Raw genomic sequence first — 27,696 nt, forward strand, 5'->3', positions numbered from 1 at the left:
AATTTGAGACTACGATTGACTACCCGAAGTAATCAATCTCAAGTAACGGTATGGGCAGCTATGACCGCCGATGGACGCTCTCCAATCATTTTCATCAAGCCTGATGTCAAAGTTGAAGCGGTTTATTATCAGGAAAATATTTGAAAGTTTCTTTTTTATTTTAAAATATTATTTATAACTATAAAATTACAGTTATGCAATACGATTTTTAAATAAGAGTATACTACTTCATACCATACTATAGTCTACTATACTGTCTTAAAATACACAGATTCAAAAGATTATTAAAACTCTTCTGACCCAACTTATCTCATTGCAGCTGTAAGTTTCTTGAATAAAATTTGTTAGGATGTGAAAACTTAACTTGAAGGAAATGTTTTGTTTTATGTTGAGCCTTAGAAGCTTAACAATTTGGATGGAATTTAAAAGTTCTATCTCATTACGATATTATAACACTGCGATAAACTGTTTCGAAGAAGTATTATTAACAACTGGTTACTGTTGTTGATATATTCGTAACATTATTTAGAATATAGATTTCTTCATAGTTATATTGAAATACTTTTGAAAATATATAAGTCTTGATTAGTTTGATCTAGTATTCTAGTTTAATCAAAATCATTTAGTTTTAAATTGCGATTTAAATATCGCAATTAGTATAGTTTCAAGATATTAAGATATTAGTCAGTTAAGCCATTTAATATATAAATAATCAGGCGATTTAATAGTGCATCACTAAAATCGAAGAAACTGTTTGTCTCTGTTTGGGAATTGTTCTTTTACATGATCGATTTGGTAGTCGACACGTTCTGTTAACGTTCCGCAACTTTTCCAGACTTTCTGTAAATTCTGGCAGATCAAGTAGACAAATAGATGACATTGGTTTTGCTGTATCATGTAATTTTCATACAAAATAGTTGTCAATGTACAAAGAATAAATAGTTAATAGAATCATATGAAGATCTGTCTGAAGGTCATTAAAAAACACCGCTTTTTCTTCAAGATTACTTATAAGAATAAGTTAAGCAAGAAAACCGTCACAAGCCTGAATATAGATAAATTGCTTAATGGGTCCTAGGTAACTAAATAATCTTATCGGACAGCCAATTTCGATTGAATAAAAAGCGCGCCTGTGTACGTAAAAACTAAATTGTAACCTGCTGAACACTATGGTATCAGTGTGAACAGTTTACTGTAGTATTGAAACATGCTATGAAACGGACTCTACCCTCTACCCTAATATTTTTCAAGATTGTGGCTCTGCGGATGAGAAGGAAGCTGCACTCTATCTCATTTGTCAGTGTCCATTATTGACTAGAAGAAACTCGATTTTTCCAAAAATGATAGTGTGATTGGTGGATACTGTGTTAAGTTGATAATGAATATGAAAATACAATAAGTAATTTATTATAGATCTAGATGGTCAATTTAATAGGACGGAAGCACATTATTCAGTAGAGGGCTTCATTTAGGACATATAGAAAGATGAATGTAGTTAGGAGAAAAAAAATTAATTTGTTTATGAAAAAATCTTAAAAAGTATTGTTATCAAATTTTATAATATTAAATTAAAGTTAAAAAATAACTTCATGGATGTTAATGTAAGCTTCGTACTACTTGTTATATTTTTAATTTGCATTATATTAATTTGAAAATTGTTTATGGCTCTTTTGCTCATATTTATTTCTTATTAAACGTAGTCACATTTGTTTATGAAATAAAAATGTAAAAAATCTTATTTAACAAATAATAATGTAATTTTTTATACATCACGAAAATAAATAAAAAATTCTTTTCTGAGTCCTTATAAAAGTTTTTTCTTGTATGTTTTTTTTATTTGAGGAAGGTTGACCTTTTTGACCGTCATGTGGCGTGGTTAATTGCTTTTATGCGAAAATTAATTACGTTAATTCCTATTGTTTGTTATTTTTTACACTTAGGAATTTTAATAAATTAAATTTATTTTAAGCAAAAAAAAAATCAAATCTCTTGGTTTTTTATTATTTATGGTGTATATGCTTGTCCACAGCAATTTTAGTTGACGGCAGTTTGGAAAGGACCAAAAAAAAATCATGCAAATCGAAAATACCAATTATCGGAACGGATAAAGTTCAACATTGGTCCTGGTTTGACTGGAGTGGGCAACAAAACATGACGTGTAAATTGAATTTCTCAAACCGCATGTAAAAATGTTTTAAGGATTTTTTACTTACATAATAGAAAACACAAAAAAAAAAACACTAAAATAACAAAAAAATAAAACAATACAGTACAGTATAGCATTAATACTTATGCATACATGTACAAATATTGCCAGGATGTAAAAGTAATGTAACGAACATTACTTGAGAAAAAAAATAAACGTAGCTAAAGCGAAAAGGTATGAAGATAAACGGGCACGTATGAAACCCATAACGTCGTCGGTTGAAAGGACATGAGTCAAAATATGCTCCTGGCCTTAGTAAACGTTTCGAAAAACAAGTGCAAAACTTCAGTTCCTGAAGAATTTTTGTGATGAAATATGCGCCGTGAAAGCAACTTCATCGTAACCGTTGATGACCAAGTTAACGTGTCGATGAAGAATGCTGCAAATTCCAATCAATTGTCGAAATATTTCACATTTTGATGATTTGGAAAAAAATAACCAATTTGCAGGTTGGTTTCTTGTTTTCAACGGAATTTCCTTTACGTAGCACTAAACTTTTGATGCTAAAGTAACCTTATAGACGAACTTATTTGCCGGAAAATTGAGTAGATGGTTTACTCCGGACACTAATGGCTGCTGGTGAACTAACGGATATGGTCAAGATGAATGCATGCTTAACATGAACCCACAAAAAAATTGTAACTACACGAAATGGGCTTCAATTGTTTTCTTGTTATCTATTAGAAAATTTCAATTTTTCCCATTAAGTTTGAAGTTCGAAATGGGTTTGTCTTAATTGAGTGCAATGCAAAAATGGCTTGTTTTGTTAGTAAAATAAAGTGCCTCAAGTAACAAATACGTCACAATGAACTTGGTAGTTTTACCAATGGTTATGGTTAAAAACTCTTATATGCAGATAAAGTACATTAATGTAGTAGCTATAGACAGTACTATAAAAAAAATTATAGTAATAAAATAAATATCGCATCAAAAATTTAAGTTAAGAGAATTTTAATATGTGGCTTTAACTTGAAGTCAACAAAAATCATCAACTGCTTCTCATACTTATATATGAATACACAAATACATATAGTTTATTAATGGCAGTTAATATGAATATATTGACTTTTAGAAATCATTTGGCTAGAAACAATTTAACACGTTTTTGCCATTTTATTAACATTCTTGCTATTTTCTTCAAACAACAGCTGCTGCAACATGGCAAAAAATCATTGATTCATACTGCAATCTAAGGACGCACCCAATACCATTTTAATACGCATAAAAGCAAATATTTTGGTAATATTTTATGTTATAAAATTTGTTAAAAAAAGAAAACCTAGTGCATGGATATATGTTTGAAAAAATCACAACAGCCACTTGGGGAAAAAATGTTGAGGTAAGCTATTTAGCAGGCAGTCAGAATCATAACACATAATATTCGCATATTGTGTTCATAATGCGTTCGCTTCATATGGTGGCACATCCATGGCACATCCTTGGCAAAAGTCGAAGGCGCTACAAAAAACTTTTTTATGAAACGTTAACATATTGTGCTATGCTCCTTGCATGCCTGCCATAAAATTAGTCCTGCAACATTTTAGGTGATGGTGGTGCAAAGTGGCTTCTTTGGTGTTGATAACATCTCATTATAATAATGTTTTTTAAGATTTTAAGTGTTTAAATGGTAATACAAAGGAGAAAAAATTCCAAACAAATATTTTTTAATAAAAATTTGTTAACGTAGGATATTTTCATTATGATATACAAAATATAGTAAATATTTACATTTTTATATATGTATATATATATATATATGAGTAAATAATTTTTTTGTATATCTAAGCAGAATGAACTATTGAAGATTTTAGAACATATTGTTTCTTTTGGCACAATTAAAATATTATATTAAATCGTCATATTATATATATTTAAAGTCAAATATGATAAAATAGCAAAATTACTTTTTTAATTATTTTGTTGTCTGGCTTAACAATAATAAACAAAAGTTCAAAACTTATTCATAAATTATTTATTATTAAAATCAAGCTTTTGCTTATACCAACAAATATTTCTTTTAATAACCACTGATGATGGATATTTGGAAGTGTTTCAAATATTATTCAGACTTTTCAATACTTTGAGCATTTTAATGCTTCCTTCGAATACATAATATATTCATAAGTCTTCTAGTAATAATTATAAAAAAACTGATTGTACTCCAACACTTTGAAGCACTAGTATTTGACAATATTGAAACAGCTATGATCTTGTAGTTTAATCCAAAGTCATATCTATACAATTAGAATTTGTGGATTAAACTCTTTTTATTGAACTCTGGTCAGTAGATTCTTAATCTATGAGATTAAACCAAAACAGAACATATTCGCGTATGAGTCAAGAAAATTCAGTTTTTCAGGCCGAAGTACACGCAATTGAACTATATCTAAGGGATTATAGAGGGAAACCTACCACGGGGAAAACATATATATTTTCACTGAGGGGAAAATCAATACTTCTAGCACTACGCTCATCTCGAGTGACTTCAAAACTAGTGTGGGAATGCCTTCAATTTCTCAAAGATCTTGCTGAAAGGAACAAGGGCTTCTTAATATAGATCCCAGGACACAGTGGATTTCAGGGACACGATAAAGCCGAAGAACTAGCCATAAATAGGCCCGCATCATATTATATTTGGCCAAAACTATTCTATGGTTCTTCATGGAGTTTTTTTCAAATTTAAAATTAGTGAATGGATGGATAAAGCTTAGACAGATTGGGATAAAGTGATTGCCTGCAGGCAAGCTAAAGAATTCATCAAAATCGATCAAAACCCAGAACTACGAAGCTACTCATTTTATCCAAAAAAGGTATCCAATTTGTCATAGGGTTTCCCACTGGACATTGAGGAGTCAAAAAACATCTATCGAATCTAGGTATTACAAAGGACGATAACTGTAGACTTTGTCACGAAGAAGAGGAAAGAGTAGAACACATATTATATCCCTGTGATAGTCTCACCAGACTCAGACTTAGGTACTCAGGTACTTATCAACTGCCTATCTACTTAAAACGGAATTAGGCAATATCTCTCCAAGGACATAATGGAGTTTTTAACTGCTATGAGCCTTTAAAATTAAAGTTGATTTGTCACAATAATCCCAAAGGATGCAGTGACGTGGTGACACCGTTCTCAATTTTTTCAAAATCGAATCTAATATAATCGAATCTAGACTTTTAGTTTCCTTGACGTAAATCTCGGCTTTGCAATTCAAGTATATAAAGCATTTATTCTAAATCTGCCGATCTTGTTTTCACAACTAGGTTTTTCCAAATGGTTTATAATTACTTAATGACATCATTCTTTTTTATTTTATGACTGCATTTATGTCATAATGTTTCATAAGTTTTTTATAATTTCACATATTGTTTTATGGCTTTATTAACCAGACTAGGGTTGCAGTTTTTATATTGCAATTTCGAGAATGAAATCGAGGAAACCATCTGTTGGTTGTTAATATACCTTCACTAAAAAAAATTAATGTTTATTGAGAATCTGAGTTGCGCTTATGCATTAATAATTAAGTAATATTATGAAGTGTATCGAATTATTTTAAAAATTAAATTAATATTTACAACGCACACAAAAACCCACAAAAAAGGATTATAATTCGCAAACATAACATAAGACTAACATAATCCTCTCAAGTAAAAAAGGAAGTTAAACTTTAAAAATAAATTGCATAAAATAATTATTGCATAAAAACCATTGCATATAGTAGAGCATGAAACACTAATATAAGAGAACTACAGATGAAACATAATTAACAGGAATACTGCAAGGCTTCAGATATAAATATAAAACACACTAAGTATAAGTCCTAGAATTGCCTTTAAAAAGTAGAGAATTATGAAAACACAACATTAAACATTCTAAAAGATCGAGGAAATATATTACCAGGACACAGATACTTTGATTCCAGAGATCACATTATTTGAGGAGAATGGAAAATAACAAATACGCCAGCACATAAAATACACTATAGGTGTAACTTGCAAAAACCAACAAAGCAACAATATTAGATAAGAACTCTCTATATAAATTTAAAATTTCTTAAAAACTGTTATTGAAATTTACAAATAAAATATATTTCAGCTTTCGTTGTGGTGCTGTGATAAAAACCACCTCATATTAGGAAACATTAAACTTTTGGATATATTTCATCTTGGCAGTAAATATATTTCATTCATATCGTGACAGCTTTTTCCATTAGAAAACAAACAAAAAAAAACTATTATATGCAATAATTTTTATTTATTATTTGAAATAAAATAACTACTCACACTTCTTCAGATTCAGATTCATCGGCGTTTTCACTTTCAGCTGTTCCGTCGCCATTGGAGTTCACATTTTTGGAATCATTCTCAGCCGGTTTGTTTGGCTTGGGACCTTTTGTTAATGGTTGCAACTTTGGTAGCTCTATCGCTAGCATTTTTTACTTTTTAAATTTTTATATTTTGTACATTAAAATTCTTATTATTCACACTTTTGTTTGGCCACTACTTTTTACTGCAATAAGAACTTAGTATTACAAACAACATTTAAAATGGCAAGAAGCACGCAAATCAAATTCGCCAGTTGTTTATTAAAAATGCACTTTTATTTAATAATTTTAATTTCTTGAATTGATAAAACATTTATTTAATTACAAATCTAAGCGGCTCCATGCTATTCTATTTATTTACTCCGCTTATAAACTTCTGTCAAATTTGTCATTAATACAGCTGCTGCAAGTTATTCTTGTTTTGACATTAGTATAACAGAATTGAAACAACTTGTGAATATTGCATATGTACTTCATTTGACATGTTAAATATTTTATTTTAATAATATATGAATTCACCTATAATATGTATAAATAAAGAATTAATTCAAGTTATTTATTTATGTATTAATAAATAAATAACTTTATTTATATTTTATTATATAAATATAATTATAAAAATTGTACTTTAAATTGTGCTTGCTGTTATACGGGCCATTTGCGGGCTGCTTTGTATAACAGTAAAGTTAACTTAGCTGTCAAAATTTTTTCATAACAAAATTTTGTATTGAATTTTAAATTTAAATAATTATAATAGAAATATTATACATACATAATAAAAGAAAGTTCAAAGAATTGAAATGATTTCAGTTTAAATGTTTATGCAACGTTTCTTTTAATATAACCAACTTAACTTATTCTTTACAGTAAAATAAAATCACATTGAATTCAAATTTATACGTACAAATACCAATATTTACTGAGCTTTATTTAAAAAACATGATTACTATTTTATTTTTCACACACAATATTTCAATAGTACATATTTTTAATTGAAATGTCCCAATATTTGTTTAAAAATATTAGTTATTATTTCATATATTATTTTTATGTTATTATTATTATTATTATGATTATTAGTTAATTTTTGTGATTTTGTGTAAAAACTGTTTCATATCGCTGCATATTTGTGGAGTTAATGATTTAATTTAGCGTTGCTATTTCTTTCTAGTTACATTTAATGAAACTTTTGCCCATAAATAATATAGGTCTTCGTTATCAAATATAGATTTTAAAATTGATAGTTTTGTTTTTATACAAAGTTATAATAATCCCAAAATCTATGTTTTTCCAAATTTCAAATTTTATGTAAATTATAATATTATCATCATCCGCGATAAATTCATGTAGGACCTAAGCCTGTTCATTCTTCTCCGTTTTTTGCTTTTGTTTTCCAATTTCTTTTACGGGTCCAAAAATTTTTCTGATTATTTTCCTTTCAAATACTGCTATCTTGCTTGCATCAGTTTCAGTTAATCTTCATTTTTCGCAGCCATATGTTACTACTGAGCGAATCAATATTTTATACATTTTTAGTTTTGTTTTCTGCGAAATATTATTAATTGTAATATTTTTATTATAATACAGCATTAAGTCCGGAGAATATTTTCATGGCAAAGTGAAACTTCATTCCGGTAATCAGGAGAGAGAGATATGATCAGGAGCCTCAGCACTTAAGCGACTGGGCTTATTTAAGCCGGATAACAAGGGCAAGACGTAGTTAGGTTACGAGTAGGTGAAGGAGGTGGGATTATAGCGAAAGCGTGGCAATTAGAGTAACAGTAGACTCTGTGATCAATTTCGTTCGTATGGCTTTTGTTTGTTTTGTTCTTTCTTCTCAATTTCTAGAATTAAAAAAATATATCTCTGATGAGTTGATATGTGTTTATATATGTGTTTGATAAAATATAATTTTTATTTATAAAAGAAATCATAAATTGTTTTTTATTTTAATTTTAGTAAATAGAAACTCAGAGAAAAATAAGATACGAAATCTATTAGTATCTTTTTAATTTGAACAATTTGAGCAATGAAAATTCAAGTTGGTATTATAAACAGTAATATTTTTATTTTTTTTTAATTCTTCTAAGTCATTTTATTTATTTTTGTAGGAATAGAAGTCAAAATGTTAAAGTTTTTCTATTCTTAAGTGTAACTTTTTAATTATTTTATATATTATTTTATTTATATAACTTTATTGATGTTTAAATTCAGTGTTTTGCAATTATTTTATATAGTTGTATTTAGTTGGTATAATGTTTATTTACTAAACATTAAGAAAACATTAAATGTGCTCAACTTTTATCTTTTGCATTTCTAACGAAGTTTTATTTAAATAAACTCAATCTCATTGGAAGGCGGGTGTATACTGCAGACAAAAAACAATAGATATTACTTAAAGGCGGTAAATGCAAAATTTTAAATTTCCATAATTATATGCATCAGCAGGTTTTTATAAAGAACAAAATAAAAATTCATTGCTGTGTGTTGATGAAAAGTAACCAAATAAAAGAAATCAAAACAAAACAATTCCACATAAAGAAATAAAAGAAATCATAACAAAACAAACAAAATTGCAAGAAATTGTATTTTTACAGAAGAATAAACCTGAGACTTTGGGATAAAGTGCAAATATTGACAGTTTTAAATTATGATAAAAAGGAATAAACAAATGGCAACACAATTGCGTAAATTAATTGTGTGCGGTGAATGAGTGGCATTTATATAATGCATGTATATACATACATATATATATATATACATTTCTCTGCGTTTAATCTGAAAATATTTTTTGTAGAAAGGTTTTTTCTTTTAATAATTTTTTTTATACATAATGGAAATTTATGTATTTACAACATAATACATACATATGTTTAATGTTTTGTTTAACTGTTTTATTTAAAATTTCACCACCTTTGATCAGTTACAGTCGATTATCAATACAGTTATCGATTAATAGTGCAGCGGTATCGAACTGTTTTACAACGCTTTTTTTCTGTTGGTTTTAAATGGCAGTCACTGGCTTTATTTAAACATTTAAAAAGTTAACATTAAATATAGATAAAGTCGCATTTAAATATACGAATGAAGAATCACTGTAATATGTAATGTAAAATTCGGTAAAGTGTTTTAAGTTCTTTTAATCGAACTTATTACAAATATTTTGCTACTTCCCAATTGCATAAACGCGAAAGAAAAGTATCCTTAATGAGGTTATGTCAAAATATGTACATACATAAATAGCACAGTACATTCATAAATATTAAAAAAGTGTAATAATTATAATAATGTAATATTGTTTGAAAACTGTGTTTAGTTGTGGTTTTATTAAAATGTGTGTCACTTAAAATATATTTTTTCAAATATTAAAAATTTATCCGTATTTATTTTAATTTAACTTAACGAATTGTTAATAGAAATTGACTGTTTGTAAGTGGGTAAGTATAACACTTCAGATATATTAATTAATATTGGTAATATTAGAAATATCGCATTTAAATTATTTATTATTAAAGAAATCTTATTGTAAAATCAGATTTAAAATGTTACACAATATTCATTATGCATTTTTGACAAAAACTGGACTTAGGGGATGTAGCTCAGATGGTAGAGCGCTCGCTTAGCATGTGAGAGGTACGGGGATCGATGCCCCGCATCTCCAGAAATTTTTTGCAATTTTTTTTTAAATAAAATTTATTTTGCTATATATGTATATGCTATATTTATGATCGCGAGCTTTTTGATCAATTATTTATGACCGAATTTTAATTTTCTGCTGCTGAAGAATATTTGATAACTATGTTTGTTTGTTTTTTACATTTTGAACTTCGGGAAATCCTAAATTCCACTTAAATAATTTACAGCTATTGTGATAATATAGATCTTCTGGGCAGACGCGATACCATAACATTCAGAAGGGATTTAAGATAAAATGTTGGATTGACTATACTTTTGTTAACCATTTATTCATATCATGTATTAAAAGCGAATAGACATATAGTTCTTCAAATCATTTTGACGAATTTCAGCTTTTCAAATCACAATACCCCGACCATCTACCCCTTAGCTATGTATCTTCTCGAAGTTCAATCAGTTTTTGCAATTTATTTAATCGCGTAAGAAACATTATCGATGTAGAGATTTAACTATGTTTGCGGTTGAGTTAAATAGTTATATTCATTTGAAGGATACCAGAAGAAAGTTTTTGTGACTGCAAATATATTGGTTCTTCCAGTTTTTTAGTACTTTGGTTCTGTTTAATTGAAGTTTTTAAATTGACACGATATCTCATAGATTGGTAGTACTCAGATTTAAGTGCATTTACACGACATTTGTATTCATTTAGGAAGATTGTTAAATCTTTCACAAGTGCATCCAGATAATTATATATAAAAAATTAGAGTTTTAGTACTTATCACCACAGTTAATTTTTTATTTAGTTATTTATTTTTAGGTTTCTAAAATTTTAATACAAACCCTTTGTATAGAAATATTTCAAATTGATTCTGTCTTTTTAGTGCAGCTAGCTTGCACTTTATTTCTTATAAGTTATTTACTAACTTAAATATTTTAATCTATGACTTTCTAAATTTTTATTTCTTTTATTTACTTAACTTATCTTATTAGTTAGTGAAGTAGATAGTAAGAAGCCAAAAAAAAAAAGTTGATGTTAATACCGATTGACAAAAAATTCTATAAAAACATATTCAATGTTAATGAGAATCTTTCTCGGAATAATGCTAGATTCAATATTATTGAGTAATAATTGTAATAAATCAAGAATGGTAGCAAGTCAATGCAAGTATATAAAACGTTTGTATATGTTCAATATCAAAAATTTGATCAGATACGCAGGAACATTTGTTCAATATCAAAAATTTGATCAGATAAGCAGTTACATTTTTTTTTTGCTTTTTGTGGCAGGGAGAATGGGAATGCCTACGCTTTGACCACGATCCGTCGCATCGGAAAGTGAGTACCTGACTCATATGGACCCCAAACCCCATCCCCTCATTTCTAGAGACCTATTCCTATTCCGGAACTATGTTCGTATTATTTCGAGGTAGGGTTATTAAAGACTTCCATTGATGTAATCTGCGTCCAGACCACGCTGCTGATCCCAGTGACTAGTCGCATTTCGTCTTGATGTAATAAATCTGCTTGATCCAGTTGCCTTTTGTCGAGATCTACTTTTTTCAGCGATCCCAGTTTGTTTTATTTTCGATCATTTTTTCTATTATCATTCTTGGGGAGAAAGCACAAAGAAGGTGTGATCTGCGGTATCATCCTCAGTTCCGCAAAGGTAAACAGGATCTAGAATTTAGAAATGAATACAGTTTCATTGTGTATACTATAAACTTCAAAACAGCATGATTCAGTTACAATTAACAAAAAAATATGATTTGATATAGTATAAAATTGACCAATGAAATAAGTTTGATATACTTCATAATCAAATATTTTATGTAAAACTCATTTTGAGACAACTTCATAAGTCAACATCGTAATTAATGTTATCATTATAAAATGTTAGATCGCAGTATATATTATCGTGGATAATAATTTCTTGTCAAATAAATATTAGTGGTGAATATACATTTTGCATAAATTCATTTTTATTTTAATAATTTTTTTCCATTGATCTTAAAGCATGACTTTGCGATGAATTGAACTCAGAATTTCAAGTTTGTATCTTCTTCTCTACCAAATGTGTGCATTTTAGCTAGTCTGGCCAGCAATGCCTCGTTTAAATTTATTCTTAATCTCAAAAAAGATGATTCATGTACTTACAAGTTCGTCTTAGAAATATTATATTCGTTGAATATTATTTGTGCATAATGCTATATACGAATAAAAATAACAATAAAAAATTAATTTTTAAAATGTGATATATTGCATTAAGGAGAAAATATATGTAATACTATTTACAGATAAATTATACTAAAATAGTTAAATTAAATGTAAAATAACAAAAAGTAATGCTGGGCTCAACCGGGATTTGAACCCGGGACCTCTCGCACCCAAAGCGAGAATCATACCCCTAGACCATTGAGCCGCTTGAAAATAGAGGTGCAAACCAATAGTTTTCTTGATTGTGTTATAAAAATTTTAACATATTTTAAATGATATAGTTATTTGTTCAAAAACTAGTTAAATGAATTAATGAATAAATTAATTATTATGTTCATATTGTGATCGAATATTGAAAGAAAAAAGTAATTTTATTTATTTTTTTTCGATTTATTTCGTGGTGTCTTTGACGAAGAAAAAGATCCAAGCAAGATTGGAAGATCACTCCAATTGCGATGACTCCTTGAATGATATAAATTATAACTGAACAAAATGTTTTAATTTATTTTTGTAATACATTTAAAGAAGTAGCTTATATAAAAACTGACGTCTATAATATTTAATCGATATTGGAGCTGCCCTTGTTTAGGCCAATTAAAAAAACATTAAAAAATAAGATAATGCAATGAAGCACAATTTTTAACAATAAATAAACAAAAACTTTTATTTAAAAAAATAAATGCTGAACAATCAATGTAGAGATACTGCACCATCATTTGGAATAATTTAAAATCGATCAAGCCTGATTGGTTGTAGACATTTTAGCGGTGATATAAACTCGGTGATATAAGCTAATTGAATAAAAGAAATTACACTTTTAGTTACTAAACTAAAAGTCTCAAGTAAATGCTTTCATGCTGAAATATTTTCATATGTAAAAGTTTTCAATAAGATGGGTGTCGTCTTTTTATATAGAGTATCGTGATTAACTGTTCGTATATAGGTAACATTGTAGTGTTATAAAAAAAAATTAGTCCTAATTATATAGTGTATGTACACGCTGCCAATAAAATGTTTGGGTAATTAGTCAAAAGATTGATAAACATGCTCTTAATTGGTTCTGAGCTGTCAAGGGAAATGCGAGAAAAAGGTATTTGGAGACAACTAGCGACCAATGTGTGTGTGTATGTGTGTTACAAATAAAATAATTTCTTAACCCAACAAATGGAATATTGAACAAGGAATTACCACTAAGCAGTGCACACTTAGCACTATTTTATCTAGGTATTTACATTTCGCTGCAATTTGAGGTATAATTTAAATAAGTTGGATCTTTTTGATACTGATATCTGTAGATTTTGTAAAATGGACTTTGAAATCTAATAGTACATTCTTTGTAAATGCAGACCTATATTCTAGCAACTATGTAGCATTGTCTTTACAAAAATATTTGAATAATAAACCTAAATTGTGTTCAAATTTATTAAACAAGACTAGAACAAGGTTCTCCATTTTAGATCTATTCTAGTCATTATCTAGATCTGTATCTAGATTGATTCTATATTGGTTTTTAAGAGTATTAATCTTTGTTATAAAGATTACTTAAATAGAAACCAAATCATTCGACTTTTGACAGTAATTTGATAAAGTGTAAGCCATTTACTCATAAGCATTCACTCATAGATGTTACTGCACTAATAATTTTTTGGCAGTAGTCTCATAGGATCTGGAACTAACTGTTCCAGAACTAACTGACAATTGATATAATTAAATAAAATTTAAGCAATATGGTTTGGAAAGGTGTAGAATTGCTCTATAGGAAATGTTGCAGAAAAAGAGAATTGACATGTGAAAAAAATAATTTAAAAATCTTTTACAGATATTATGTAATAAATCGGATTTAAAAAAAAACTATTGGAAATTTAAAAAAAAATATTAATTTTGAATACCCATAAATTCCAACCCTAAATGAATTTAGAATATATTTTATGAATTAATAATTTGGTATATAAATTTTTGTCTTCCGATGTTGAGATGGTAAGATAAAGTTAGAAACAGTTTTTCCTGAAATATTCATGGGCGATATCCACGATACCCTAAAATATGGATTTTTCCTATTTGGAATTTTCTCCTTTTCAGAATTAAAATTTATATGTATATTTTTTTTTTTGAAATAAGGTTTTTTTATAACATTTATCTGCACTTAATTAACTTTCTCTATTTATTTCGCAAAATTTCCACTTGAGGTGTTTTTTCATCGAATCTATTGTTTTTAAACCGCAATTATTTCCATTGTGGTAAATAGTCGACGCCTTTATCGCACGCGAAAACAATAGCAATTTTCTTATGGAAAAAATATAATAATTGCCATGGAAATAAAAAAATATATTACTAAAATGTTAATTGTCTTGAGGTGATTTTTTTCCTGCAGATATCACCAAAGGATAAGTAAAACAAATTATTTAAGACATTAAGGGTCCTTTAGCGTCAATGAAAGTCACTCAGGCTTTGTTTAATCCAAATTTGATAAGCTTTAAGGATGAGTTGTCTTGATAGTATTTTGTGGATTGTGTGAACAAGATTATTGTTGTTGTTTTGGATATAAGAGAGTTTAAAGTGGGATTTGGAGTGGATTTGGGTATATAAAATATAGCATTTTGTTTTCATTGTTTCAAAAAAATCAAAAAAGTAAGATTTGTATATTTTTAAAATTATATACCAAAAACATTATTCCTTTAATAAGATTTATTTTAAAAATATTATTTAATAATATTTTTCGCTTTAAGATTTTTGTTTAAAATTAAATTATTTTATGTATTTTTAAACGTCAAAAGCCATGATAAATATTTAATTATTCATAACTCGAAGTTTCTCTGCGACATTAAGTCAACGTGAAGTTCTGCCTTTACGGGTATATTACAACCCGCGACGGTTGCCACAGTGGCAGCGGCCGTAGCGTTTCTCTGACTCCTGTAAGTGTCGTAAAAATCATGTTTTCTTATCATGCCTTCATGTTTTAACCTCGCGCATTCATGGCTTGCTGGTGTTTTGGTGCTTAAATGCCATAAACGTTGAATTATAGCAGCGCAGGTTAAATGCCTGTATCCTTGCTTATAAACAATGCAATCCTTTTTGTCTAAAATCCGTGCTAGAATGCCACACGACCTGAAAGTCGATAGTAGAGATTTTGAAAATTTTGGAAATTTGTGTTAAAATTTAAAAACTGTAAAATTCACGCGTTCGTCTTAAATTCGTACGCCAGCGAAAATGGCAAAGGACAATCCGCTCCTTTTGGCAGGAGTTAATGGCGGCTTAACAAAATGTACGTTTTAATTTGCAAAATATTTTGAAATGTTGCATTGTAAAATGTATTCATTTTGCAAAACATAAGTTTCCTTCTTGTCATAAAGTTAGTTTTCTAACTTGGGTTTTTATGTGAGTAGTTGTTTTTGTTGTGGCACTTGTTTTCTTATAATTATGGCTTTTGTTTGTTGTGCTTCCCCCTTAACCAAATATGTTGGTACAACGCAAGCCTTTGGCTAAAATTTCTAAATTAGCGCCAAAATTGTTAAACAATCTTTGAATTATTTGTCGAAGACGTTGTTGGCATATTGTGTAATTGGCAAAGTTCCTTTACAATTTTCTTAGATTTGCAGCTAATGCAATTTTAATGCCTGATTTCATATTAATTGAAAACTTAAAGTTTGTGTTTTGTTTGTAAATTTTGATTTAAATGAATAAAATGAAAGAATGGTGTGTGAAAAATGTTTTAAAAGTTTTATGAAATTATATGCTTTGGGAAGAAAATTTATTATTGAATATGCATACAAACGAAAACTATTGTTATTTAACGTATTCATGGCTTACGTTAGAGTACTCGCTTAGAGTAAACGGTACCATTAGCGATCACAAACCAAATCCTATTGTACGAGTATAGTTGCGAAGTATGAGTAGACGCTATAAAGGTTGCATGTCGAAGAAAAGTTAGGTTTAGCTTACCGTATTGTATCAGAGGGTGGTGTACTTATGATCACAAGCACTGCTCTAAATCATCGACACGTTGTTGTTTTTGATCGACTGTGAGTAAACGCGGTATCCACTTTGAAAAGACCTTTTTCATGGTCAAATCTTCATCCATAATTGTAAACACACTGCCTTCTGATATCTTTACGGTCTCAGTTATCTCACGCAATTTCAATTTACGATCAGATGTAACCTGGAGCAGAGTCCAGATAACACTTTTGAAGTCATTGTTGAGCTTGTACAGTATTTTTTTCTTTAAGAAGCAATGATAAATTAACACATGAAATTGTTAATAGTGTTAATATAAAAAAATGTTTATTATTCATAAAAACTTATTAGTTATTACTTTTATTACTTATTTATAAAAATAATGTTCAAAATTTTTCAACATCATACATTGCATATATAACACTTTTATCCTACTAATTATCCTACTAAATTGAATTTTTATCAATTACGAAGCCACCCCTTCACTTCACTCACTTATACATTGATATATAGTTAGATGCCTGCATTGTTTTTAAATTCTTCAGTTTCAAGCTTTGAAGTTCCAAATTTAAAAAATCTAACACTATAAATAAGATTTTGAGTTGCAAAAGTCTGACCGCTATAGTGTTTATTAAGCAGAGGTTCTAGCAGCGAAAAAAGTTATTGTTGATCAAAGAAAACATGCGATAATTAGAATTACAATAAATGTATATTTTGATAGCTAGGTGGTAATCAAATTAATGAACTCAATGACACTAAGCCCAAAGGTTACTCAGGATTGCTTAATAGATCAAAATCAAATATTTCACCGTTTTTAAGGTACGCTTAATATGGGTTCCGCGGCATAATGGCATTGAAGGTAACAGTAAAACTGATGTCAATTAGCTGAGGCATAATACTATTTAAGAAACAAACAGCTCTTAGGCAAATGAGGACATGTAAGTTAATGTGGTCGAAACTAGATAGAAAAAATAAATGGCATAACTCAGTCTAAGAAGAGAATATATGTTTAAGGTAGTGTCTTGGATAACCAGTTACTGTGATAAGTCATAAGAAAGACATGCTCTTAAGTTAGTGGTCTCATGTAATGAATATTGCAGAAGTTGTGAAGATAAGGAGGAAGAAATAGTGGAGTTGTTTTTCTCCAGCTACTCGACTGAAGCTATGAGCAATAGTATCATAATGGACTGCAGGATCTCACAAAAACCCTGCAAACCCAACAAAGTAAATTTGTTGACCAATTCAGCAAATTAAAATTAAAAATGTTGTGTATCCTTTTAAATATTTATTACAAGGATAAAAGGATATTTTTTAAATTTGTTAAAAAACCATAAAATATTTGAAATTATCTTCCAATTTTTACTAACCTATTAATTAAAATATAAAATTAAGTCATTATACTGTTAATATTATTAGTAAAAAAATTATATTTGATAAAATATTCATAGCTTTGCACAACTTGATTAGATTAACCCTCATACAGATGTCAATTAATTTTCGACAAAATGTTCTCAGGCATGCTTTTTGCATGTTTACCAACAACGAATTATCTCTATAAAGACATTTATACGAGTATGGAGCATTACGTGTTTGTTGGTTAGTTTTTGTCAGATATCAATTTATGTCAACGTAAATATTTAGTTTAACCATCGCACTACCAATTATGCTGGATAAAACTAAAATAATAATAGCTTACAAATGTGCCTGATAGCACTGATTCTATACGAGTAGATGTCACCTCCCGCTTGATACTGTTAACATCACCATGTGGAAGACATCCTTAAATGTGGTGTTGTTGTGCTGCTGTTGATATCGGTATTTCTTCACAGCTATGAGGGACACACAAAATAATGGCAATTGCCACTTGACTTCATAAAACATGTGTCAGCGAATCTTAAATGGAGCTTATGAAACTATTAGGATAACATATGCGGGACAAGGACTGATTTTAATAGAACAAAAATATACAAATCAAAACTAACAACCTTAAGATGAGAAAGTATTTGTATATGTGAGTAGAAATATGTACATACAAATTATATATAAAAAGATATAAGATATACTATAAATATCAAAATAAAGACCAAGACTGTCATCAATTTGGACACAGGTTCGTATGTATGTATATCGTAATTAGTTTTTACATGTGCTAGGCAGAACATGTGTGCAGTGGGCGTTCGGATAGACTCACTTGGAACGCCTTTCTTGATGGTAGTGGAACATAAAGGACATTTATCTTTTGCTTGTAAAGGACAAACAGTTTGCGTTATGAATAATTTAGAACTAGAAAAGTGCGGGAATGCGGGCATTTGTCTACTAACTTAAAAGTTGTTAACATGTCTTGGATTTGTTGTTGTTATAACTGCTTCATCTCATTTCTGCCCAAACTAAAAATTGAAATTATTTTTAATTTATATCGAACAATAAGTTCAAGTTTCTCCAAACATCTTATCTTTATATTATGGTTTTTTTGTGGCTACGCAAATAAAATAATAAGAAAATCAAAGTTAATATCAAAAAGATTTTGGCATAATTTGAAAATAAATTTGCTAAATTAAGATGTCACTTTCAAAATGTGGCTGTTATCCTTGTTGCTTACAAAATTGGTATCATTAATTATTTACACACGTAATGTCGTATAATTTTCTTATGCTCTGGTATACTCGTAATGAGTACCACAATGAAGACAAAAAATACTTTAAATTAATGTTAATTTATTTTAAAGTGTAATTTATTAAATTTAAAAACAGTTTTGCGGAATTTCTTCAGCTACACGAAATGCAATTTGTGTATTTAAAATTGGATTTTTGTGTGTCAGAGAAAATCCTTTGCGCCATTCTCATCTGCTCACATACAACTCAATCCTTGTATCCTTGTAGACATTATAATTTCTTGTTAAATTCATAATTGTTACGAGTTGTCATTTAGCTTTTCTGTGGGCTTAACCTTAATTAAGGCTCAAGTTAATTTTCTTGTCCTTTGTTTTTTTCTGCAGTTAGCTATATAGACATTCATAATTTTTCTAAGGCTTTGTAAGTTAATTGGGCGCAATTTTGGTCATTTAAAAGACTTTTATAATGTAAATTTTTTTATGGAGAAATGGTAAAGGCTAAACAGAAGAAATAACCATAAATGCTATTGAATGTTTTTACTAAAACTTGAATTAAAGTTAAAATATATAAATGCGATATAGTACATTTAATATACGGCTTACTCTTTGGTGTTTGTGATATTTTCCATAGATTGTGGCTATTCACTGTGCTGCACATCATAATGCGACTTAGCATAGTAAATGAGTTGATATTGTGAGAGCGGTTTTAAAAACTCTATCTCGTACTAGCAAATCCTCCTCATTTTCTAGTTTAATGATCCGTGCTTTGTTTTAAGTAAAACAATTAAGCGAAATTAAATAATCAACGAAAAATTTATTTTAAATAAGAAAGTTTCAATAAAAATCTTAGTAGCGTACCATCTCATCTATATTGCTATGCATTGAAGTACGTTTTCGTCTTTGATAGCAAAGATATTACCAGAAAAGTACAGAAAAAGCAATATCTATATTATGAGCAGTAGAGCTTTTTTTTAGTTTTTATAATTTTCGGTTATTGTGTGAAAAAAATAATTTGTTTATACATTTTATAGACACATGACACTTTACTATACATATATTGTAAAAAACGGGGAAAAGTCCAACTGACTGAGACACCAGACGATTCTAAGTATTAGATTCAGTAATATTTGCTTAAAGCACATGAATTTCTTGATTTGAAGATAAGTACCGATATAAAACTAATATTTTTAAGACTATTATTTGTTAACAAAAAGCTTCCAGTAAGATGGGTGACGCGATGGGTGTTCACAATTGACCAAAAACGACAACGACTTCGTCATTTGAAACATTTTTTAGAAATGTTTATACACAATTTAGCATTGAGTAGAGACAATTGATGAAACATGGATCCATTACTTCACACTTGAAGGAAAATAACAAGTCAGAAAATAAGTAAAGCCCGAAGGTAGTGCTCCTAAATGACCACGAATTCAACAATCGACTGGGTAAGTTTTGGCTTCAGTATTTTGGGACTCAAGTGAAATAACTTTCATAGACCGTTTAGAAAAATGAAAAACAATAACATCTGACTACTATTGCATATTATTGGATCGATTGATTGATGAAATCTAGAAAAAATGACTACATACCTATGACGAAGAAAAATTTTTGTTTTCGTAGGAGAACGCACCTGCTCAAACGACAATGAAAACCATGTCAAAATTAAAGAAATTACGGTTTGAATTGCTTGGGTGGGTGATGCTCCGTATTTTCCGGATTTGGCTCCCAGTGACTATTACCTTTTTCCAAACTTGAAAAGATAGGTCTTGGCAAAGAGATTTGTATGAAATGATGAAGTGGAGTAGGAAACTGAGGTATATTTTAGAGAACTTTATAAATCGTATTATTTAAAAGGTATTGAAATGTTGAAAGAATGTTGGATTTAGTGTGCCGAGCTAAAATGGGACTTTATTAAAGCATAAAATATAATTTTCCAAAAAAATGCGTTTTTATTACTTAGGCTGGATATTTATCAATTCACCTAGTATTACAAACTTCTGTTAAATATATAAGTTGGTTTTTATGATTATTTTGATCACAGGAGTTAATTTAGGCCATTTGATCCATTACATTGCCATATTAAACTCATAAGATCTTTGTAAATGGAGGGTTTTGCAGATCAGGTAGATTCTTTCTGTGGTAATTGAGTCCATAGCATGTTTTTTCTTCGTCAGTATTCGATGTATAATAATAAAGCAAATGTGAAGAACTTATTGAGGTTAATTGAAGAATATATTCAGAATCTTAGCATGGTATCTCAATCGATAGTTATTCTTTATCAAATCTGCTCTGAAATTGATATCGCTGAAATGACTCGCATAATAAGATCGTTAGGTTTTTGCTTAACTTGTGTTTAGATGTCGACATATTGATACTTTGCATCTTGTATTAAATTGCTTTACACATGATGCTAGCGATATTTAAAGATCTTTCAGATATTTTGACTGTGTTCCTAAGTTAACTAATGTTATGGACTTTGAAACAGCTTGACTGCACAAGAGTTTATGTATCTTTAAAATTAAATTTAGCTTTATAATAGCAATGATTTCTGATTTAAAGAATACTTATCTAAAATATATTCAGCTTTTAATTAATATCGTCATATTCATATTTATGGGAGATACTAGCGATATCTAAACATATTTCCGATATTTTGACTGTATTCTTAAGTCTAAGTTATGAATTTTGACAGCACGAGTTTATATGTTATATACATATTCGTATTTAATATATTATCTTTAAGATAAGTTTTAGCTTTCTAATAACAAAGATGTCTGCTTTAGATGCTGCAATGATCAGTCCTTGTTTTCAAGGATGTTGGTATTTCAATGCTATCTAAAATATTATCCACTTATAATTAATACCGTGTTTATGGCAGTCCCTGTGCAATGTGTGACCTCTGTTTTAGTAAAATTATGCTATTGAAAGATAAATGTACATTTATGTAATAATAAAATATTTCAGTGCAGACAAATTTAGTTTTGTATTGACTAAATAAATGATTTTTTTCCTATTTTATAAATTTTTGTTTATACAAACTCTTACGAAACATTTGGCGTCTTATGTTTCTATTTAATGGATGACCTCATATTTAACCAAAAATAAAAATGAAAAGATTATGCAGCAAAAAGCGTACAAAAAGTTTGATTTTTTATTGTTAAAACATAAAAAGCCAAAAGGCAAACATACTCGAGTCATAAAAAGATGCCTTAAGACAAACAAAACAAACAAATTCAAGTAAAATCGGCTTCAGATATAAAACAGGCGCAAGTACTTGTATTGAACTCTGGAAACTAACAGAGGACTACCTACATACAAGCACATAAAGATCAAATGTCAATACAATAAGTAAAAATGCTGCCAAAAGGATAACAAAGGACCAAGGAAAAGAAGATGAAATTTGTATAAGAAATGCACAGCAAGGAAAACAAATTCTAAATGTTGTCATAAAAATGAGTAGAAAAAAATATGAACGTAAAAACTTAAGACATTCAATAAGTTTCGTTTAAGCAAGTTGCGACCTTTTATCGTTTTAAATATGGTTATTTGCTACTAAGTTTGCTTCGCCAACTCAGTCCACTTTAGACCAAAACTGTGTTGGATGGGATCGGGGAGGAACTTTAATGTTTATGACCAACAAATTGCTTTTAACGACAATGTGTGTAAAATGAAATATGAGGTTAATAAAAGCGGACCGACATAATTTAAAATATCTTATTAGTGTAAGGATGTGGGTGAGAAGTATAGGGAGTTAGATTCTGAGCCTTCTTAGCTATTTAAATGATAAATAGCCTTGTAATTTTAATGCTTCAAAGTATTTTATTATTCTTTTAAATTCGTTGAAGTAGTAATTCAATACTTAACAAATTGATAAATTAAAATAAAATACGTTTTCTTCAAATTTTTTTAACGATTTCAAAACGACATTGATTTGCTTTCCTAATCAATATATTTTAGAATATAAAATGATTTATCGTCTTAATATTGGATTATTGTTATTTTTTTATTGAAATTAACATAAAGATTACATGTCCTTTTTCACTTTTTATATATCATTTAGTTAATTTTAATGCATTCATAAAAATAAACACCTAGCAAATGACTAAAGATCAAACATCAAGTACACGGTACCAAAGAGTTATATGTTTATATAGCAAAAAATCAGTAAAATCTATTACTACAACTGTAAGCATGGGCGTCATCTAGTTTGTGTTTGATAGACATTGAAAGAAGACAACCTCATCAATTATAAGATAATGCACGGATGCAGTCACCCTAGCAAAAATTCGTGAGTTGGGCTACAAACTACTACCCTATCTTGCATATTCGTTAGATTATACTAGATATTTACCTACATTTAAAGTTTAATAACTGAAAACCTTTACTGTTTTTAGTGGTAATATGAATGTCACGTCAGTGGACGTCTTCAATTTAATTTAGATTTATTAACCAATAATCTCAAAACAGTATTGGAGTTTATGGGATTTATATATATATAAAAGGATATATATATTCATATATATAAAAATGATAATAACATTCTATTGACTATTGGTACTTATTACTATAGTTCATGCTTCAACAGCGAATACTACGAAGAAGTTTTCGTTTAGAACCTCTGTTGAATTAAGCATCAGTCGACAAAACCCTTGCTTTGCTCATTATTAAGTTCTGATTTAACATTTTCTAATGAATTGAGAGTAGGTTAATGAATCTTTAATGACTGCTTTTGGGAATTCTTGTACGGAATTGATATGGAGAAAAATTGTCTTCATATATGTGACATATTTGTGTGTACTTTAATTGTACTCTTAATAATGAGAAAAAAGTAAACTGCATAGTGAAACAGTTGACTATTATTTTCAAGATAGTTTGAGGGTAGTTACTGTTTCAATTGTCTATACAATTTATAGAATATCTATAGAATTTATAGAATATGATACTTTATAAAGTATTAGGAACACTTTTCATAGCAATGGTAACATAAAACTTACCACTGTAAGTTACCACAAGTAACTTAAGACACATAAAGAGGCAGCAAAAAAAAAAAACAGTAGTTGTCAAAATGTACCAACACTTTCAGATCTTTAGTATTATATCTATTAAAGGTCAGTTTTACTCTTAGCAGACTACATGAAGTCTCTCATCTCCACTATAATACTTTTATAAAAATGTGAATAATAATAATGAAGAAATGAAGTGAAAGTGGGAATACATTAATTTTAAATTTAATATAGTAGAATCATATAAGCATCTAAAATGTATTTTTGAAAATTGTAATTTATTTTTTTTCGATTTTACTAAACCTAATAGATTAAAATTTGGACTAATGCATATTATAACTTTTAACAAACGAAACTATAAATTCATTTGAAGGATTAAACTCGAAACCTAAAAAAATTGAAACATTTAACCACTTAAAATTAATACTTTCATATTTATTCAACACATGTGTGCACTTAATTTGAAAGGAGTTCTACCTTAACAGTCCTTTGCTAGCCAAAGTGATGAGAGTATGTAAATGTTGGTAAACATATCCTTTTGTCCTTTCGCCGAGTATGTTGCAAATTCAATATTTGCCAACAATTTTATATTTTTTGCCATGTTTGTAGTTGTTTATGATGTAAAAAAAAATCTCAAAAAAAGGATCGTGAAAGGCAACCAACAAATATGAGTACACATGCTAAAGGCATTCACACAGAGTAAAATTTTTAAAACAAATAAAAGTTGAAAAAGCGCTTTTCGTCATTGTGTCCAAATCACAGTGGACTCATGTGAAAGCCATTCATATATACAATTTCACTAACATTTTCCTTTTCATATCCTTTTATTTTGTTAATTTTGATTTCAGTTATGTTTCTTTTCAATTTAAATTTTCCAAAAATATAAAAAAAAGTATCGCTAACGTGTCCTTTGTTTAACGAATCGTGCAAATGCGGGCAACATGCTCCGATTTTTTTTATTTCTCACAGTGTACTCGTTCATGAAAACAGGAATAGCACTTGAAGCGGTTTGCTTTGTAGCATTTAAAATAATATAAAATTATTATTATTTACATTATGGAATAAATATTTCATTATTTATTATTAATTTATATAAAATAATTTTTGTTAGTATCGCGTCTATTTCTATAAAAAAAAATTAGTTTTAACCTCCATCTCCTTCAACAATTCTTGCGTATTTATAGAGACGAAAAGATTCATAAGTAAGAATTATTCTTAAATTTAATTTCATTGCATATTTATCAGGTAAAAAAAGTGATTTAAAATTTTAGACCACAAATTTAAATATTGAAATAAACAACCAACTACAGCTGATTTAACGGTTCACTTACATCTTTATCGAGAAAGGATTGAAAAAAGCTTGCAGTCTAACATGGCCTATACTAAATACCGAGTTATAGAGATCGGTTTGAATATCCTAGTTAAAAGTTGAATTACCATAAACAAATCACTATGTAATAAGTCACATAAATATATGGTAGTACAATTTTTAAAACTGGTGGGTAGCTGCCACTGCAGCGGGTTTTCAACGTACTAGAGTAAAGTCGCATTCTATGTATGGATTAATATTTTTATTAAAAAAACATTAATTATTAAGTTATTAACTAAAAATAACTAAAGATTATTATTAACTAAATTATTATTATTATTATTAACTAAAAATAAACGAAGATTTTTGTTTTCAAATTTAACCTACTCAAATATATCACTTAAGGAATCTATAAACTATATGAATTCTTTCAAACAACTTACATACAATAACCAAATAAGTTTGAAGAAAGCATTTTAAATAAATAACGATATTACTTTTTTTTGTGTATTTTAAATTTTTTTTTCAAATTTCAATAAAATTTGATGGTTGTTACAGCATTGGAGTGTAGATAGAATAAGCGAAAGAAAGTCAAAACCTTTTCAATCAGAAAGAAAGGTTTTTCAGCGATTAAGATGGGTTGGATATGTGATAAGAATGCCGGATATGAGAGTACCGCTTAAAATTTATGAGAACGATCTAGGAATCAGCAGAAAAAGAGGACGACGAAGAAAGCGATGGAATGACAGTGTGCAGCAGGACTTAAAATAAATAGACATAAGAAATTGGAAAACAAAAGCAAAAAACAGAGAGGAAGGAAGACTGTTGTTAACGAGGCTTAGCTCCTACATGGACGGATGGTGATGATGATGAAGAAAGCTTTTTAGACTTCACATTTTTTACAATGTTAGGGAGAGGGTTATACAGTTTAAATATAATCGGACGCTTTAACAAACACAAATATTTGGCTAATTTTTTTTATTTGGTAATAGATATTTATATTACCAAGTAGGTATAAGAATATCACGGTCATATGCTAAAGACTGAATCTGTATAAGTTTGAACATGTCTCTTCTCCAAACGCAGACAAATATGATCTAACGTACTTTAAATAAGGCTTGGAAAGATGTTAGCCTATAGAACATGTCTCTTTCCCAAACGTACACAAATATGATCTAAAGTATTTTTGATAAGGCTTAGGCCGCTGTTGTTCTACAGACCAGTGTACGATAAAAATCTATATTTAAAAAAAAAATACATATATCAGCAATACAATATGAAACATCAAATCAATATAAAAAATACTTTAATTTTTTAGTTTGCCTCCGTCATTAAATTCCATACCAAATTAAAAATTATTTTATATTATTATTTTTGTTATAATAATTACAGTATGTATGCGCGTAATAAACATAAAAATCTAAACATTTAAATGAAAATAAAAGCAATAAAAAAAATATATAAAAATGTAAACACTGTAATGATAAAACGCTTCTCAAAAAAGTAATATCACCGAAGATATAATAATTATGTTGACGTGGCTAGAACCATAATGTGATGGTCCCTGCCACTGCAGGCTATGAAAGTTTTGGCAATTTTAACTGAAATTCCTACCAGAATTTTTTTCTATTTTGAAACTCGAGTAACGCGCCTCAGGCAAATCGTTGCAAAAACGTTGATAATTAGCAAAGCCCTAGCAAGAGAAATCAAATCAAAGCTGAATAAACTTAAATAAAAACATTTAAAAGAAATTGTTACTTTAATTTGTTGGTATTTGGTATTTGGTGTTTAGTGTGATTTCATGTCTCACGAAGAAAATTAACTTGGAAGCGCCAATCTGCAACCGCCCACAGACGAAATGAAGAAAATTTAACTTTACGCTGAGTTTAGCTTACTTTTGGGTGTAGAACCAAAAATGTGCACTCTCTGCTGACTCCTTGTTGATTGTGGTGAAGATACCCTTTGACAACACCACCTACCAGCTTAGAAACCACCTTTTCACGCCCCCAAACCAACAGAGATATTAGCCTTCGTGGCTTTTTCATTGCCATAATTTGACTGTTTTGTAGTAGTATCCCTTAGGGAACCATTTTAAGAAATCAAGTAAAATCAACGATTTACGTTAGAATCATGGTAAATGGCAAAAGTTCCTAATAAAAATACAAACAAAAAAAATTATAAAAATTAAATAAAAAAATGAATCGTTTACAAAAGAAAGTTTTGCATTATTTTCAAGAGAGATTAAATTGTTTTAATGGTTTTTTAAAGTTTTTTGACGCCGCAGCGCATAAAATTGTTTAACGATTTTACTACTCAAAATGTTGGGTAGTTTTGTCTCAAGATTGTGTGGTGAGCCAGTTCTGGAAAACAATCTAAGAAGTCATGGAGAAAGTTTTTATATGCTTACTATTCAAGCATTATTAAATTGTTTTTCCACAAAA

At 28.8% G+C, this 27,696-nt stretch overlaps 1 protein-coding gene and 2 non-coding genes across 3 annotated transcripts in view; 1 reads left to right on the forward strand and 2 right to left on the reverse strand.

Moving 5' to 3' along the window:
* The window catches only part of LOC119675775 (probable serine/threonine-protein kinase clkA), a 33,930-nt gene extending 27,071 nt beyond the window's left edge, over window positions 1-6,859 (reverse strand). Inside the window, exon 1 of the mRNA XM_038086984.1 lies at window positions 6,491-6,859. Within this exon, the coding sequence (XP_037942912.1) occupies window positions 6,491-6,639 (149 nt within the window). The 5' untranslated portion in view covers window positions 6,640-6,859. The remainder of the gene's footprint in view (window positions 1-6,490) is intronic.
* A 3,260-nt stretch (window positions 6,860-10,119) lies between these two features.
* On the forward strand, window positions 10,120-10,192 carry Trnaa-agc. Its single transcript has one exon. It is a non-coding gene; the product is annotated as a tRNA-Ala (tRNA).
* A 2,322-nt stretch (window positions 10,193-12,514) lies between these two features.
* Window positions 12,515-12,586, reverse strand: Trnap-ugg. The gene has a single exon. It is a non-coding gene; the product is annotated as a tRNA-Pro (tRNA).
* Between the last annotated feature and the right edge of the window lie 15,110 nt (window positions 12,587-27,696).

This window comes from Teleopsis dalmanni, chromosome 2, assembly GCF_002237135.1.
Source record: "Teleopsis dalmanni isolate 2A chromosome 2, ASM223713v2, whole genome shotgun sequence".
In the NCBI taxonomy this organism is placed as follows: domain Eukaryota; kingdom Metazoa; phylum Arthropoda; class Insecta; order Diptera; family Diopsidae; genus Teleopsis; species Teleopsis dalmanni.